The following is a 16,776-nucleotide window of genomic DNA, read 5'->3' on the forward strand; positions in this document are numbered from 1 at the left end:
ACGTGGCTGGTGGCCCCGCCCCCTGATCTCCAGACAGAGGGGAGCTTAGATTGCCCTCCACGCTGCTCCAGTGGCATGGAGGGCAATCTAAACTCCCCTCTGTCTGGAGATCTTGGGGCGGGACCACCATCCATGTGACCATTTTCTCCAGGGCAACCCACTGAGTTCCACCACCTTTTTTCCCAGAAAAAAAGCCCTGGTTAGGACCATGTCATCTGCGTAAAGGAGAACAGTCTTCTCATGTGGGATGGAGAAACGTCCTGCCTACTCCCCTTGGCACTGAGGACCAATCAACGTGGAAGACATGGTATCCTAGGCTGCTGGGACTGCCAGTACAACATAATAGCATTGGGACTTCCACATGGCAATTCTCCCCACCTCTGTGTCATCAAGCCATTTTCATTTTCAAAAATCACCCATTGATTATCATTGTAACATTATAACAATCTGTGTATCAGGTTCTCTGAATCCCCAGCTTTCATTTTTTTAATCATAGGTCTCTAGCCCCTTTTTCTGTAGAGATATAAGTGGAAAGGTATTTCTGCAACAAAAGGGGCTAGAGCCTTATTTTTTAAAAATGAAAGCTGGGAATTTAGAGAACCTGGTACATTATAACAATACTCAATGGCTGATTTTTTTTTTAAAAAATGAAAAGCCCTGATGGGGTGCCTACTACAGGGGTCTGGGATAGGGAAAACTGTTATGTGGAAGCCCATTGCTGCCGTGTTGTATTGGGGTGTGGCCACCATGGGTGGGGGTTAATGGAATATGGCTGCTGTGTGAAAATCCAAGAAAATCCAAACTTTCCCACACCCACACTAGCCATCCAGGCTTTGCTGTGATCTTTCCCAAAACTTCATAGCAAAGTGGGCTTGCAAAAGATAGGAGAAAAGCCGGGGAAAGCCCAGGAGGTGCACATACGTGGGGAAACAGGAAAGTCTTCTTCCCAGCAGTGTTGAACCCAGGCAAATGGCCCACGTGGAGAAGGTTCTCTGCCTATGCCACTGGCTTAGTGTGACCGGCAGCAAGTCCCTTGCGGAGCTACCCACAACAGAGTTGCACCCTTTTAAACCCATTGTCTTCGATGGATTTAGAAGGATCGAATCCTGTTTAGGATTGCGCTGTCAAATCTCCCACAATCTCCCTGTCTGCTTGTCTTGAATGCTCAGTAAATGCACACGTACTCCTTGGAGAGACCAGTAAAACTGTGCTATTGAACTCAACCTGTTAACCTGAAATTCAACTATTTCTCCCTGCATCAAGACAACCAATCACCCCGATCTGTCTGAAACTTATTTCATATATTTACATGATGACACTATAATGTTAGGTGTCTGAATGAGAATTTTTTACTGTATGTATCTAAAACTGTGTGTGAACATGTCAAACATTTTTGCAGTTGTGTATTCTACGTGTATGTTACCCTGGGAGTTAGAATTGTTCTGGAAAATTAGGAGTTTTCTAAGGCCTGGTTTGTGAGGGAGATTGAAAAGCCAGACCATGGAGTTGCCCAAATGAGTGGAAAGGACCTAACCTGTTACATTTCTTTCTGACCCCAATAACTGAACTGCAGCAAACTCCATCCATTGAACCAGCTGAAGGGCCGTTTTCACACTGCTTACCGGCCATGGAACATTGAGCCGAGCTCCCGGAATGACGGCGTCTTCCTGGCAGTTCTCGCACGAAATTGCACCAGGAAAACACTGTCCTTCCAGGAGCTCGGCGTGATGTTCCGTGGCCGGTAAGCCGTGTGAGAACGGCCCATCATTCCTGAAGGTAATGGGGGTCCTTTGGGTATCAGATCTGAGCAGGGCTTTTTTTCAGGGGGAACGCGGGGGAACGGAGTTCCGGAACCTCTTGAAAATGGTCACATGGATGGTGGCCCCGCCCCCTGATCTCCAGACAGAGGGGAGCTTAGATTGCCCTCTGTGCCACCAAGCAGCACGGAGGGCAATCTAAACTGACCTCTGTCTGGAGATCATGGGGCGGGGCCACCATCCATGTGACCATTTTCTCCAAGGGCAACCCACTGAGTTCCACCACCTCTTTTCCCAGAAAAAAAGCCCTGGATATGAGGCATCATTAAAGGCACTAGTGGGGAAGAGAGTGACAGATCTAACCCATGGGGCCCAATCTAGGGGGAATCTCTACTATTCAATACCTTTGAACTGTGGAGGTGCACAAAAACAGCGGCAGTTCCAGATGCAGCCCCATTAGAAAGTAAGGCCAGAAGGCAAGTTTGGGCCGCCATTAAATGGGAAGCACCAATGAAAAAAGAGCTGCGGTAGCAGATGGCAATTATACAGGGAAACCCCCCACTGCAAGCCAACTTACTATCCAAATTTAACAATTTTTCAAAGAGAAATGCTCAAAAGCAGTATTATAATTAGCAATTCCAATTTCAATCTCCATAAAGTGAATACATGGTCCTCTAAAAAATCTGCATGAGCCATTCAAATAAGAAACAGACCATTGGAAATATGTTTCTTTGTTTTTTGCATGTTCCTGAGAAAGAACAATCAGAACGTGTGGAAATGCAAGCCTTCTCGTTGAATGGAGCCATTTAACATCCTTTTACCTTCTTTCATTTGGAAGGAATATACAAGGAAACAATCAATTTTGGACACTGATGAACAGGGGTCATTTTGTAGAAAAAGCTGGAGGAACGCATTAGCATGACACATTAGCATAACATTAGCATATGCCATGCCCCTTGACATCACCAGAAATGTGTCATTAGCATAACTGATTTGCATATGCCACACCCCCTGACATCACCTATCCTGGCTGCTTTGGACCCAATCCTGGCCATTCAGGGCTGAAATTGGACCCAAAACGGCAAAAAGGGGCTGAAAATGGCCGAAAAGGGGCCCAAAATGGTCAGGATTGGACCACTGCTGAACAGAAGAGTGATCCACCACCCGTCAGAGGCCCGATCCAGGCTGTTTTGGCCTCAATCCAGGACGAAATGGGCCCAAAATGGCCGAGAGTCAGGTGGGCGGGGCCACCTGACATGTGGCCTCTTTGGGGAACTACCGGAACTGCATTCTTGCACGTTCCCCTTGAAATGAGCCCTGAGCATAACTGATTTGCATATGCCACACACCCCTGACATCACCTATCCTGGCTGTTTAGGAACCCAATCCTGGCCATTCAGGGCTGAAATTGGGCCCAAAATGGCAAAAGGGGCTGAAAATGGCTGAAAAGGGGCCCCAAATGGTCAGGATCAGGCCACTGCTGAGCAGGAGTGATCCACTACCCGTCAGAGGCCTGATCCAGGCCGTTTTGGCCCCAATCCAGGCCGAAACTGGCCCAAGATGGCTGAGTCAGGTGGGCGGGGCCACCTGTCATGTGACCTCTTTCGGGAACTGCCGGAACTGCGTTCCTGTGCATTCCCCCTCAAAATGAGCCCTGCTGATGAATATATTTAAGGCACTGCAGCACTTTCTGGACTGTCTAAAGAATATAATTTTGGAACTCTCTGTGGTTTATACTAACCTCTGTCTGTATATTGACTTACCAATTTGCACTTTATATTTGTTTACACTTATTCACTTTATGGAAGATGAAATTGGAATTGCTAATTATAATACTGCTTTTGAAAAATTCTCTTTGAAGAATTGTTAAATTTGGATAGGAAGTTGGCTTCCGGTGGGGAGTTTCCCAGTATAATTGCCCATAAATAAAAGGTAGGCAGACCTGACCCATTAAGAGTTCTCCTGTGCAAGCCTCATGGAAATTAATGCCTACAGTTATGTGGAACATCCCCTCCCCACTTTAAAAAACTTGGTTAATATTCTGAAAAAAGGAAGATAAAAGGAGAAGCCCTTCCCAAGATCTAAGATGAAGCACTGGTATATCTGGAAATGGACAATCCTTTCATCAGTTTGGACCGTTTTCACACTGCTTACCGGCCATGGAACATTGCGCCCAGCTCCCGGAATGACAGCATCTTCCTAGCGCGATTTTGCCAGAAATCGTGCCAGGAAGACGCTGTCATTCTGGGAGCTTGGTGCAATGTTCCATGGCCGGTAAGCAGTGTGAAAATGGCCCTGGTCTCATGGGGTTTGGGGTTTAAGGATAATGGCCAACACATTGAATGAAGCAGGAAGATAGCATGATGTGACCACTGTAACCGATGGCAGACAGCCATCTTGCTGTTGTATTTGGTACCAATTGTCATTCCTGAACCGTCTCCCACAGTGGCCCTATGTGAAGTGCACCGCAACAGTCTGAGATGGATGTAATCAGAGCACGGAAGATGCTGGCCGGATCCCGCCTGTCAAGTTAACACCACAGGAGGTGCACTGAAAGTTGGACAGAGGCACTGTCAGACTCCATTGGCCATCAGTTAGTCAACCCCCCCTTTAAAGCAACCTACATTATGCTGCCCTTACGCTGCCTCACAGTTGGTTCTCCGAGTGGTTGTGAATCTCCCATCCATCACTGAATGCTCCGGTATTCTGGGGACTGGGAATGAAAGGTCTTTCTCCCCAAGTATAATTCAATAAACCTCTTTTGTCACCAGCTTAACCTTTTTTTCAAAAATGAAGTGCTTCAAACTCTTTAACCTTAACCCATAGGGAAGATGCTGCACGCCAACCCTGTGAGCCTTTGGGATAATGCACGTGAGATTAGGCTGCGTGCATACGTACACTTGCTTTGGATTTAAGTCAAAAAGAGTCCAGTAGCACCTTTAAGACTAACCCACTTTATTGTAGCATAAGCTTTCGAGAATCACAGTTCTCTTCGTCAGATACATCTGATGAAGCATCTGAGGAAGAGAGCTGTGGTTCTCAAAAGCTTACGCTACAATAAAGTGGGTTAGTCTTAAAGTTGCTACTGGACTCTTATTGATTTTGCTACTACAAACTAAGACGGCTAACTCCTCTGCATCTTTGGAGTTAAGTGCCATTGCCTTTAATAGGATATATTGTTGAAGGCTTTCACGGCCTAAAACCCACCTTCCTGAGTAGATATAAATGACTTGCCAACACCTTTTCCACATTGTGACACTGAGAGATCCCTTTCTTTCGGTGCTACACCTCTGAAGATGCCAGCCACAGCTGCTGGAGAAACGTCAGGAACTACAAAGCCAAGACCACGGGGATACAGCCCGGAAAATCCACAACAACGATAATAGGAGTTTCTTCCAAGTAGATGTGCACAGAACTGAGCTACACGTGAGCGATACGAAAACTGGGAGCGTGAGATACAGAAAAGTGTCAAAAGTGTCACAAGGACAGGCGAAACAGATCCCAGAGGGATGGGCAACATACCGTCAATTGGGGGCGAGGTCGTGAATGGTGGTAGGACTGGTGAGGTTCTCTGCCTTGGCATGTGAGAAGGCCTTGGAGGGCAAGCAGCGGCATAGCGAGCACTCGGCAGGCCGGGTTCTCACGTGCAGAGGAGGAGTTGGGAGAAAGGGCTGCACGAGTCCGGCTCGCAGGGGAGGGCTGCCGCCTCCCTCAAAGCGCCTTGCGCCGAGCAGCAACGCAGCCGGCAGAGGGGAGGGGGCCCCATGATGCCGCGCGCGGGGGCGGGGGCGGGGGCGCCAGCTGTGCGGCGGGGCGGGGCTGCCCGTTGTCGGCTCGGCTGGCCCCGCACGGGAGGGCGGCCGGAGCGCTGGCCTGCTCCGCCATGAGCGCCCCGGACGAGCAGGCGGCGCCGGCCCCCGCCGCCGAGGAGGAGGACGACGGCATCACCTGGTGGTACCGCTGGCTCTGCCGCCTGGCCGGCGTCCTGGGCGGCGTCTGTGAGTAGCGAACGGGTCCGGCCCGGCCCTGCCCGCCGCGGGGCTGCCGTCCGTCGGGGCGCCCGGGCTGGCCGCGCTGCGCCGTCCCCGCCCCGCCTTCCTGCTGCGGGCTTCCAGCGCCGGCCCGCCTGAGCGCCCCGGGCCGGCTGGGCGGAAAGCGACTGCCTCTGGGCCAAGAGCGGCGCGCCAGGGAGGACCCTCCCCCCGCCTGCCTTGGGGCGGCCCAAACAAGGAGCCCCCTTTTGGGATACGCCCCCCCCCCTCCAGTGCATTCAGCGAAAGTTTCCTTTTGCGTGCGCGGCGCGGTGCTTATCCGTGCGAATGCGCGCAGCGAGCGCGTAAGGGCCGAGGGCAAGGAGACGCCTGCCGAACGGTGCGCCGGAGAGCCGGTTGCGGGAGACTCTCATTTGCCACGATGTAGAGGCCGCCCTTCAATCCGATGGTCCTCAGGACAGCTCGCAAAGAACAGTAGCAGTACAAATGTAGTACAGTGCGAGGCGCAGGGAGGGAGAGAGAAACGCGCCCCGGGGAGGAGCCGCGGCCCCGCTTCCCTGCCCCTTGAGGTGGAAACGGAGGGCTAGAACCGGAAGGGGAGGAAAAGGAGGGGTTGGGTGTTCAGGTGGGTGCCTGAAAAAGGGGTGTGTGGAGGAGCCAGCGCTGTGCTGGGAAACAGGTGTGCTCATCAGAGAGGCAGCTCCATACACGGGGGACTAAGCCAAGTTTGTTGAGCTGGAATACGAGGAACGTCCCACGGAGTCACGTTCACATGATGGTGGGGGGTGGGAGCTGTGTGCCCTGCGTGCCTGCCTGTAACATTAATGTAGCAGACAGTGGAGATGAGGGTCCAATTTGTAAGCTTCCCCCCTGGGTGGAGGAAGCTTTAGGAGTGGGGCTCTTGGTCCCCAGAACCCATTTGTAATTTCAGGGAGGAGCCAGTGGGGTCCCCCACCCCGTGATATTATTCAGCAGATGAGCCTCTAGCAAACACAGCTCACTGCTGCCTCTCTGCTAGTGGAATAAAGTTACCTGCTGACTACTCAAAAGGGGATGCAGCCAGTATTGAATGTAGAAGACTTTGTGCAAGTTTAATGAGTGCCTGATAACAGGCACGTGGCCCAGGCTGGGAGCAAAGCTGCTGGCAAGGGCTTTCTCTTTCATTACAAATCCCATGGGGGAAGGTGTTTTGGGGCTACATAAAATAGCATTGCCAGGTTGGGCATTTTTAAATTTTACTGAATTATTCAAAAGGGCTTTTTACTCAGATAGGAGGGCTGTATTGTAGGGAGGGGGTCTTAGATGCTTTGCTAATGAGTTAGGGACCATAGACTTCACCACTATGTTGCCTTATATATTGTCAGAGACCTGCCAGCTGAGATCTCAAATATGCTGCATGTCCAAAGATGCATGAGTTAAAGCTTTTAATAACCTAAGAGTTCAGAACAGAAAGATTTTCTTGATAGGAATAACTTTTTCCTCCCCCTGCTGGGTATATTAAACTCTCCAAGCACCACCCACTCTACCCCCCCCCCCTTTGCTAAATAGTAAAGAGTCCAGCAGCACCTTTAAGACTAACCAACTTTACTGTAGCATAAGCTTTAGAGAACCACAGCTCTCTTTTGCTTCTGATGAGATCAGTTTGCTTCTGTTAATGAAATCAGTTACTTCTGATAATGAGATAACCATTCATAGTCTCTATTCAGTCCAAGTCTGATTGAGTCAAATTTACATATGAATTCCAGTTCAGCAGCCTCCCTTTGGATTTTGGTTTTGCCAGGTTCCCATCTATGCAGAGAAAGAAAGTACAGTGAGAGAAAGTAGAACTGTTATGATTAAAAATCCTTGGCCATGCTGATAACTGCATTCCTTCTTAGCATCTCACAGCTTCCCAAGCTGAATCTCCAGCACTCCCAAAGTACGTTAAAGATCCTAATAGCACTCCCAAAGAAGCCCAAAGAAGATCAGGCCTGCAGCACACCAGTGAATCCCAAATCCCCAGAGCCGTGACCCTGACGCATACAACTACCTGTTGCTTTAAATATGTACTCCTATATACTGCCTGTGCTTCATGTTGTCTAATGTCAGTCCTAGAATTGCTTATATTCTGTTTCAGCATTTCTTCAATTCTGTATTGGGTCTTTGCTAATGCTACGTCTTTGTAAACTTGTATTTATTTACCCTATGGCATTGTTTATGGAAATGTCCTTGATACTGATTGTACTAATTTCACACTATGTAATCTGCCTTGAGTCTCAGTGAAAAAGGCGGACTACAAATGACACAAATAAAATAAAGCCCGCATTTCTCACTGCAAAGATGAATTGCACAGGAATGTGAAAACAACCATAAGCATAACAAGCAGAAATGTAACACAGCAGAAACAAAACATAAGTAGATTGACATGATGTATTGCATGACACAGAAAATCTCAGTCGGAGCATATTTGAACGCATGGTATGCAGTAGTATATTCCCGTCTCCATCCTTCTACCAGAACATCCCTCTGAGCCTTTTCTTACATGACAGTCCTGTTACCTGAGTGACAAATCCCTCCTGAATAATTCAGTTTTGCATAGTCTGCAGAAAGCCAAGAGCGTGGGAGCCTTTCTGACCTCCTCAGGCAGGCCGTTCCGCAAGGAAGGGGCCACCACAGAGTGTGCGTGGGAATGGGCAGTTGTTGATTTTCCTCACTTGCCATTCACAGATTCTCTCCATATTGTGCAGCGTCTCATCTGGTTTGACCGTGAGTGGAATTTCAACCCAGGTCTCCCCAGACGACTCTGTCCTCTCCACTGGCTCTCAGCCTGCCTCAGGCAGGCCGAGCTGAGTTCATCTGAGAGCCAGTTTGGTGTCGTGGTTAAGAGTAGCACAACTCTAATCTGGAGAGCCGGGTTTGATTCCCCACTCCTCTGCTTGAAGCCAGCTGGGTGACCTTGGGACAGTCACAGCTCTCTCAGAGCTCTCTCAGCCCCACCCACCTCACAGGGTGATTGTTGTGGGGATAATAATAACATACTTGGGGTGGTATATAAATCGCATGTTGTTATTCATCTCCCAAGACCAGGGTTGGGTGCATGCTACAGTTTGACAGGGGCAAGGAATATAATACAGGGCACGAAATCCAACTTTCTTTCACCTTGAAAAGAGTCAGTTTCTAGTTCTGATAGCTGTGGGGATCTGCTTCAAAGTGTAGTGACTGTCTGGTGAAATCCTAGAAGTCCTGGGGATGTTGAAGAAGGGTTCTTTGTAGCTTCCCATCCTGTGCCTCTGGAACTGGTACAACCAGAATCAATTATGAAAAATTCTAAAATTGTAGGGAATGTGACCAACTTGCCTAATTTGCACTGGTTGCATCATAATAGGTTGCCTGGGAGCACAATTTGATTAGCACGGAGTAGACACTGGGTCCTGTGCTGCTTGTGGCCAACTACTTGATCCTGTGCCCATTCAAACTCACCCTCTCTGTGCCTGGGCTGGCCGCTGTGGCTCTTGGGCATCTCTCTTAGCCTCTCTTTGTTCCCTTTTAGCTTGTGCCTTAGCCGGCCTCTTCAACTGCATCACTGTTCATCCACTCAACATAGCAGCCGGAGTCTGGATGATGTAAGTAAATGGGGTCCCCTCATCATGTTTCCTTTCCTCTCTTGATCTCCGGCTTCTCAAGTGCTGTAGACCAGCCCATTGTGGGTGAAGTGTGCAAGGGCTGGCTGCTCAGGTGGCAGGGCTGGGAGGGCATTTTCAGGGGAGAAAGAGCCAAGGGGAGACAAGATGCCGAACTCAAGTCCCACCCACTGCCTTTCCCTGCACTCCTCCTCCTCTTGGCTGCCTCCCCCCAAGAGCTCCAGACTGAATCAAATAGTAGCCCATGTGGCTAACGGGGCCCTCCATTTTCAGAGGTGGGCATCTGTCTGGGGACCACAGTTGAAGAGAGACTTTGGTCTCTAAGCTGCTGTGGGAAGCAAAATAGTAAAGAGTCCAGCAGCACCTTTAAGACGAAGAGAGCTGTGTTTCTTGAAAGCTTATGCTGCAATACAGTTGGTTAGCCTTAAAGGTGCTACTGGACTCCACTATTTTGCAGCTACAGATTAACTTGGCTACCTCCTCTGGATCTGTGGAAGCAAGATACTCAACTAGATAGACTCTTAGTCTGATCCAGCAGGAATGTTCTTAGCTTCTCTTGAAGGTTTGATGGAGTTTATAAATCAGCTACTGTCAGAGACTAGAGATGTAACAGGAAAGACGCTTTATCTGATTTAGTGGGGGCTTCCTGAGAAAGCCCTCGTGATGGTCCCTTTTTATGTCTCGAGACTGAGGGTTCACCAGCAATTGTCCTTGGAATTGGGTTCTTTGTCTAAGTTTCTGGACTATTTGGTAGAACCACTTCACTTGCACCTGTCCTGTATCTGGATTTTTGTTAGAAGGAATAAATTTTCTGTCCAGATGGTTTGGCCTGTCCCCCGCCCTCCTCCTTTTTTGATTTGGCTGACTGTTAAAATCTTTTTTGTATAAATAAAAAACCGAAAGCACGAAAGAAATGGAACTCCAGAGTCCTAGGGCAACAAATAGAGAGCCTGCATTTGAGCAGCTGGCTAGGATTTGCCATCAGGATTTGCAGAACGGGATTCTGGGACTACGTTCCATTCAGCTGTGCTCAACACTGAGGAGTCCCTTGGAGGGAGATGGGAGTGGGCTTGAAGACCTGGTTGTGTCAAGCTGATACACACCTGGGACACATAGTTTGCTCTGGTGGGCAGAGAAGCATGCAGTGTGATGAGGTCATGGGGCGAGGTTTGCTACATGTTACAGAGGGGAATTTGGCATGGGGATACTGTTGAGGCAGCTCTGGTACTCATGTGCCCTGACCTGGATAGCCCAGGCAAGCCTGATCTCAGAAGCTAAGCACAGTTGGCCTTGGTTCAGAATTGGATGGGAGACCTCCAAATAAGACTAGGGTCTCTAATGCAGAGGCTGGCAATGGCACACCACCTGTTAGTCTCTTGCCTGGAAAACCCCAGCAGGGGTGGCCATAAGTCAGCTATTACTTGACGGCACTTTCCACTACAGTACACCTGCCTGCAAGATGAGTGTGTACGGACCAGAAGCACCTCACTAGACATCTTGCTCACTTCAGCCATCAAGGGTTGCGTGTGGTGCCTATCGGATGGTTCTTAGGATGCTCTCGTGGGAGTGGGCGCAGGAGAGATGGATCAGTGCAGGTTTTCAGTCTTTTTTTTTTTCATTCCAAAGGCTGAATGCCTTCATCCTCATTCTCTGCGAAGCACCGTTCTGCTGCCAGTTTGTTGAGTTTGCAAATGCAGTGTCGGCAAGGGCAGATAAGCTCCGCCCCTGGCAGAAAGCGGCTTTCTACTGTGGGTGAGTATGCCGGAGGTCATGTTTGTGCACCTCCAGAGGTGCTTTATCCTGAGAGAAAACAAGAGAAGGATTTCAGGAGGTGGGGCTACTTCTCTTCCCCCTCTACTAACTATTATAATGACTTCATAAACATCAACCATAAAAAAGTTGTATGAACAGCAGAAGTATGTGGAAAACATACTGGATAGCAGAAGCCATGGAACTTACTTTAGACAAAAGGGCACACACGTTGTTCTGCAAATCCTAGCCAGTGAGGAAGACCAAGACAGTTGTTCTTGTAGTTAGATAATAAACCTCTTTCAGATAATCCCAACCAACTGTACTCCCTTCCCTCCTTCCTTCCCCCTTTCCCCTTGCGTGCGGAACACAGTTGAAAGTTTCTGCCTGCTGTGACGTACACCTCTGCAAACTGGAGTTTCCTTCCCCTAAATCGAGAAAGTCCAGTTTGCAGTCACCGCGTTGTGGCAAATTGGAATTTGACCCAAGGCTTTGCAAACCAGGAGGTTTTCTATCGGAGTTAAACTGCATGTCCGTCATGGAGAAGCAGAGGTTCATTATGATGTCTGAGTGCAGATGTGGCCTTAAGTGCTAAAAAAAATGAAGTAATCCTTACAACAATCCTTGAAGGCAGACCAGTAATATTGCAGGTGGGAGATCACACTTTGCTACTCTGCTGGCTCAGCTTTCTATGGTCTTAAAATCAGATTAATTTGATTCTATTTTGCACAAGTTAATGTATATTGCTATTGTTTTTCCCCCATAGCTGCTATAGCACAATAAATTCAGAATCTTATATAAACTGTCATTTTATTTTTTGGTATTTTTATATTTATTGTTTAAAATGCGCTGCACCTTTCAAATTAGATATTTGAAATAATAACAACGATGATGATGATGATGGACTTTACAACCTAATTTTTTCCCCTGAAAAAAATTTAGTTTTAGTTGGGCATTGTTATTATCCCCCCCACCTCCAGATTTCTACAGAGAATCTGATTCCCAGCTGCCTGGGAGCAGTTTATAAGGTGAACCTCCTGGCATGGTGTTTGTGGACAGGGCATTTCTGACCCTCTCTGTCTAGAGCAGTAGCCTTCTGTACTGATGGTAGGTGCGGCTGGGCACGATCCGGGGGCCTTACATGTTTCCCTTTCCTTGTCCAGGATGGCTGTGTTTCCGGTCATACTGAGCCTGACTCTGACAACATTGCTGGGCAATGCCATTGCGTTTGCGACAGGCGTGCTATATGGGCTTTCGGCCTTGGGCAAAAAGTAAGAGAAGACTTTTTCTCCCCTGCCCCTTTGCCTTTTGCCGTGAACTAGGAGGAGGTCTGCTCGTGTTTGTGTGAGTGCTAACATGTGCAAGTGGAAAGAGCATTAAGCATGGGGGTCCATTCTACAGGTCCAATATTCTAGAAATGATTTATGGCGGGAATGTTTTTAAATTAATATCCTTTTGGTCAGCGAATTGTGTTCTAAACGTAGACAGGGCAAGTGCATGTTTGGGGCCTCTGAACAGTTAAGGCACAGCTAATCTCTTCAAATGATCCTCATCAGGGTCAAACCAAGTTCCCTGTCCCATCTTCCTTTGCAAGCAACACAGCAGCTGATAGACACCAAACTGGCTGATTGTCAACCAAGTTGCTCTGCAGTCTGTCGTTTTCACTCCCTTGCTTTACCCCGAGCTGCTGTCCACAGGGCTTCTGCTGCATGTGCCAGGAGCTGTGCATGTAGGGAAATGCTTTCCTTCCTCAAAAAGCCAAAGTCTTGTCATTTGCCTTTGTAGGGGAGATGCCATTTCGTATGCGAGGATGCAGCAGTTGCGCAAACAAACCAATGAAGAGGGCCTGACAGGGACTGTGGAAGGGCAGGCGGTGTGACATCCCACTCCGGAAGGATCCATTTGGGGCCAGTAGTTCCCTGCTTGACTTGCTGCAAAGTCCACACTGGTGGTAAAACTGACCTCAGAACTCGCTTTGAAGCTCTCCCAAACTTCCATTCCAGGACAGGGGAGGAAAGCTTAACCCATTTCTCCCCAAAATATCTTTTAGAAAACGGAACAAATGTAAACACTGTGAATCAAATATGCTGCAGCTTTTAATAGGGAGGGGCTTGAATCAGGACTCCTCACTTCAGGCCCCCCTCCCTCTCAGTTCTCAGGTTGGACTGGAACCAAATAGGGTGAAAAGTCCATTCCCCACAATACCAGGATGTATTCTGAGACAACCCTTCAAATGCTGCTCGACAACAGCCCGCTTTGGCGGCTCGGTATAGTACTTCTGGGACCAACAGGTGCTATAGCCCCAGGTCTTGAGTTTTTATGGGGAGGGCAGTGAGGACGTCAGCTGAACACCCGCGTTCTAATTTGTAAGGGGGTCTGGGGGTGACTAAGCTTTGCCTGCTGCTGTGACTTCTGGGTGTTGCAGACTTTGGTAACTTCACCCCCTTCCCTAAAAAGAGTGTTTCTGTTGTTCTAGTTTAGATGTTCAGTGAGATAGTATAGTAATTTTAGAACTTAGTGGTAGGGTGCTGATTATGAGATGCCTCAGGGCAGGCGGGGAGGAGTGACTCCTTAAAGATTCTTGGTTTGTGTTTTTCCAAAATTTTCAGTCTCCCCTAAAGACTACTTGGTGTTTTTACTATTTAATAAAAGAGAATACTTTGTAGGTATGGCCAGAGTCAGCTCCCCTACCCCTCCTAGCTGGCCAGAGGTGGCGTGGTTTGAATGCCCGCCCTGCCAGCTGGAAGGGCCTTGATTAGAGCTCCCCCTCAGCCCTGGCTGTACAGCACAAAACTTGGACTCTTTAACTCTGAGGCATTGGACATTCTGTGCTTCTGGTTGCTCTTTCTTAGAACAGCTTCCTGGGTCTGGGGAGCAGTATAGATTTGATTCTTTTTCAGCTGTTAATTATTAATAAGGTACTTTTCTGTGCTTTCTGTTTACATTTAATTTATTGATGCCTACCACCACCTCTACTCGTCAGCATAATTATTTAAATTATTTAGGACTTTATTTAGGACATTTTTGGTTTTCTTTGGGTATGGAGCACATGACATTGGTGCTTTCTTGCTGGGAAATGTTTTTTTTCTTCACATTCACATTTGTTCTAAGAAAGGAGATGGTTCTTTGTTGCTTGGGAACAAACTCTCTTTAACGGAGTAAAATGCTATCTAGGATTTAGGCATGAGAATTTTACCTGCTGGCTGTAGTGTTGTATACAACCAGCTGGGGTCAGTAGCTGCCACAGGATGTGGTGGGAACAGTAGGAACCAGAGCAAAAAACTTCCTTTTCAAAGAACAGAAGTTGTCCTAGTTTTGTGTTGCTTATTGAAAAGCAGGGGGAAAACATTGTCAGCAAGTTCTTCTTTTTCTCTGAAATTTCAGATGAATGAACGAGTTCAGTACCATTTTCTTCCATGTGCAACTTCTGGGAGTTCTTGCACTGGCTTCTTAGGATGCTGTCCTGCATGGATCTTACACAGGGGACAGGGCCATATCATTCATGAGGCTGACTCGGCTGAAGCCTGGGGGCCCTGCAGGGGCTAGGAGCCCGTCAATATTTTTTTGCTGAGGCACAGGGTCAGGCTGTCAACTGTAGTGGGGTGAAAGATTGACGTGCCAGAAGGGACCTGAAAGGCTAGGGGCTCAGCCATGGGTTAATATGGCCTTGATCGTACACAACCTGGTTGATCTATCCAGAGCCTGCGGCTTTCTCTTTTGGGTGCTTTTAACAACTTACTGTAACCAGCACCTTCTCCTCAGGTGGTAGAAATGCACTGGACTTGAGCGTTCATCACAACAGGGCCATCTGACAGCAATGCTGATTCTGTGAACCTGGGCAGATCATGAGAGGGGGGGCAGGAAGGGTTACACTATGCTTAGTTCTCGTGGCCCCTTCTTACATGCCCAGGGTAATGCCAATCACCATCTTGGGGTCAGGTAGCAATTTTATCCAGGTCAGTTTGGCTAGGGATCCTGACAGTGTTTTGCCATCTTCTGGGCATGGAGCAAGGATCAGTGTGTGTGTGTGTGTGGGGCGGGGGGGAGGGATAGTTGTGAATTTTCTGCATTGTGCAGGGGGTTGGACTAGATGACCCTGGAGGTCCCTTCCAACCCTATGATCCTTTGATTCTGTGGTCTGGAAGTCCACCCAGGTTTGTCTGGCAGGGGAGTGGAATGGCCACTGTAGTGTGCCCCCTTTCTAGAGCTGAACTTTCTAGGGAAGCAGGAGGGGGCATTTTGGGTCCCGTGTACTTGAAAACGTTCACATCTTTGCAAGATGTTGGTAGATCTTCCTACTAACCCCACTGTTTGTTCTGCAAAGAGAGTAGCAACACCCTGTGCAGTTTTGCCGGCTGATTCGGGCCTTGATTTTTTCCTTTAGTGTTGTAGTCACGATCTAGCCAGGCAAAGTCAAATGCACTGCTAATGCAGATGTCTGTTACTCAGGCTGTATTAGTTGGTCTAGGATCCAGGAGACCCAAATTCCGAGCCTCATCCTGCCACGAGAGCTTGGCTTTGAAATCAGCATTCAGGGCTGCCTCAGACATGCAAATACATCTCTTAGTACAGTTACTTTATAGTACACGAGTCAGCCGAATTTGTGAGTGGACTGCACTGGAAAACATGTTTGAATGATCAGGTGTTATAAAAATGCAGATATAACAGACAGATAAATCTCATTCACATACCAAGTTTTGATTTGATGTTGCAATTAACATTTATGTGTAAATTAGTCTAGCGATCAGCATGCAAGTGAACTGGGGAAAGGCATTTTATCTGTGGGATGTATTCCGCACAAGTCATCCCTTCATACTGCCAGAGGTGAAGTTGTGGGCTCGGCTGTGAGTGAGGTCCATCTGAGTACAAAGTAGGTGTTGACAAGCATAACCCAGTCCCAGTTTTTTGGTCACCCTTTGTATTTTCAAAAGTTCACAGGCTCAAAAAGAAATCATCCTGGGCTACAGAATCAGCTGAGATCCACACACCACTTTTATCAGAGGGATACATGATTTTTTTACTGCCGTGTAGTCACAAGGGCTTCTGCATTTGACTGGAGCTGCAGTTGGCTAACCATCTCCCAATCTAGCTTTGCCCAGAGAGGCTTCAGCACTCCCTCCCTGGCAGTGGACCATCTGGAACTTTCCTGCTAGGTTGAAGGGCCTGTCCGTTCCTACCTTGAAAGGTCTTGTGCAGAGAAATCTGGGCGGGCTACTGGCATTCTTGGTTACACCTTGTTTTCTGGGTGGAGGGAATCTTTTGTACAGGGGAACATAAAAATTACAACTGTGTTCAGGCATCAAGGTAACTATGACTTGATCAAACCTCAGTTAGATATCCCATCAGAATGCAGGTGTTCCAACAAACCAGGGCTTGGTTGGCACCAAATCCAGATTTCAAACTAGGTCTTGTAGTTGTTTGCATTGCATTGCCTACCAAACTGCCTGGCCCCAGAATGTGTCCTGCCTACTTGAGGGGTGGAGAAGAGGAAAGAAGTAAGCAAAACCTGAGTTGGTGCACGAACCAGAATTCGTTAATTGCCTCTGGTAGACTAAGGGCCAAACTACACATTTGGGATTTGAAGAGCTGGGTCTGGGTTCACTAGACCAATCTCTGGTTTTCTGCAGCCACACAGCAGCTGTGGGCAATGGCTTTTAA

At 48.1% G+C, this 16,776-nt stretch overlaps 1 protein-coding gene across 1 annotated transcript; it reads left to right on the plus strand.

The window, feature by feature from the left end:
- The first annotated feature begins 5,593 nt into the window (after nt 1-5,593).
- On the plus strand, nt 5,594-15,146 carry CACFD1 (calcium channel flower domain containing 1). The gene is made up of 5 exons (XM_054998364.1): nt 5,594-5,755; nt 9,279-9,351; nt 10,996-11,121; nt 12,282-12,389; nt 12,904-15,146. Exons 1-5 carry the CDS (start codon nt 5,641-5,643, stop codon nt 12,995-12,997), a joined length of 516 nt encoding a protein of 171 aa, XP_054854339.1. The 5' UTR covers nt 5,594-5,640; the 3' UTR covers nt 12,998-15,146.
- Nucleotides 15,147-16,776: the final 1,630 nt, after the last annotated feature.

Source organism: Eublepharis macularius, chromosome 14 (genome assembly GCF_028583425.1).
Source record: "Eublepharis macularius isolate TG4126 chromosome 14, MPM_Emac_v1.0, whole genome shotgun sequence".
Taxonomy (NCBI): Eukaryota; Metazoa; Chordata; class Lepidosauria; order Squamata; family Eublepharidae; genus Eublepharis; species Eublepharis macularius.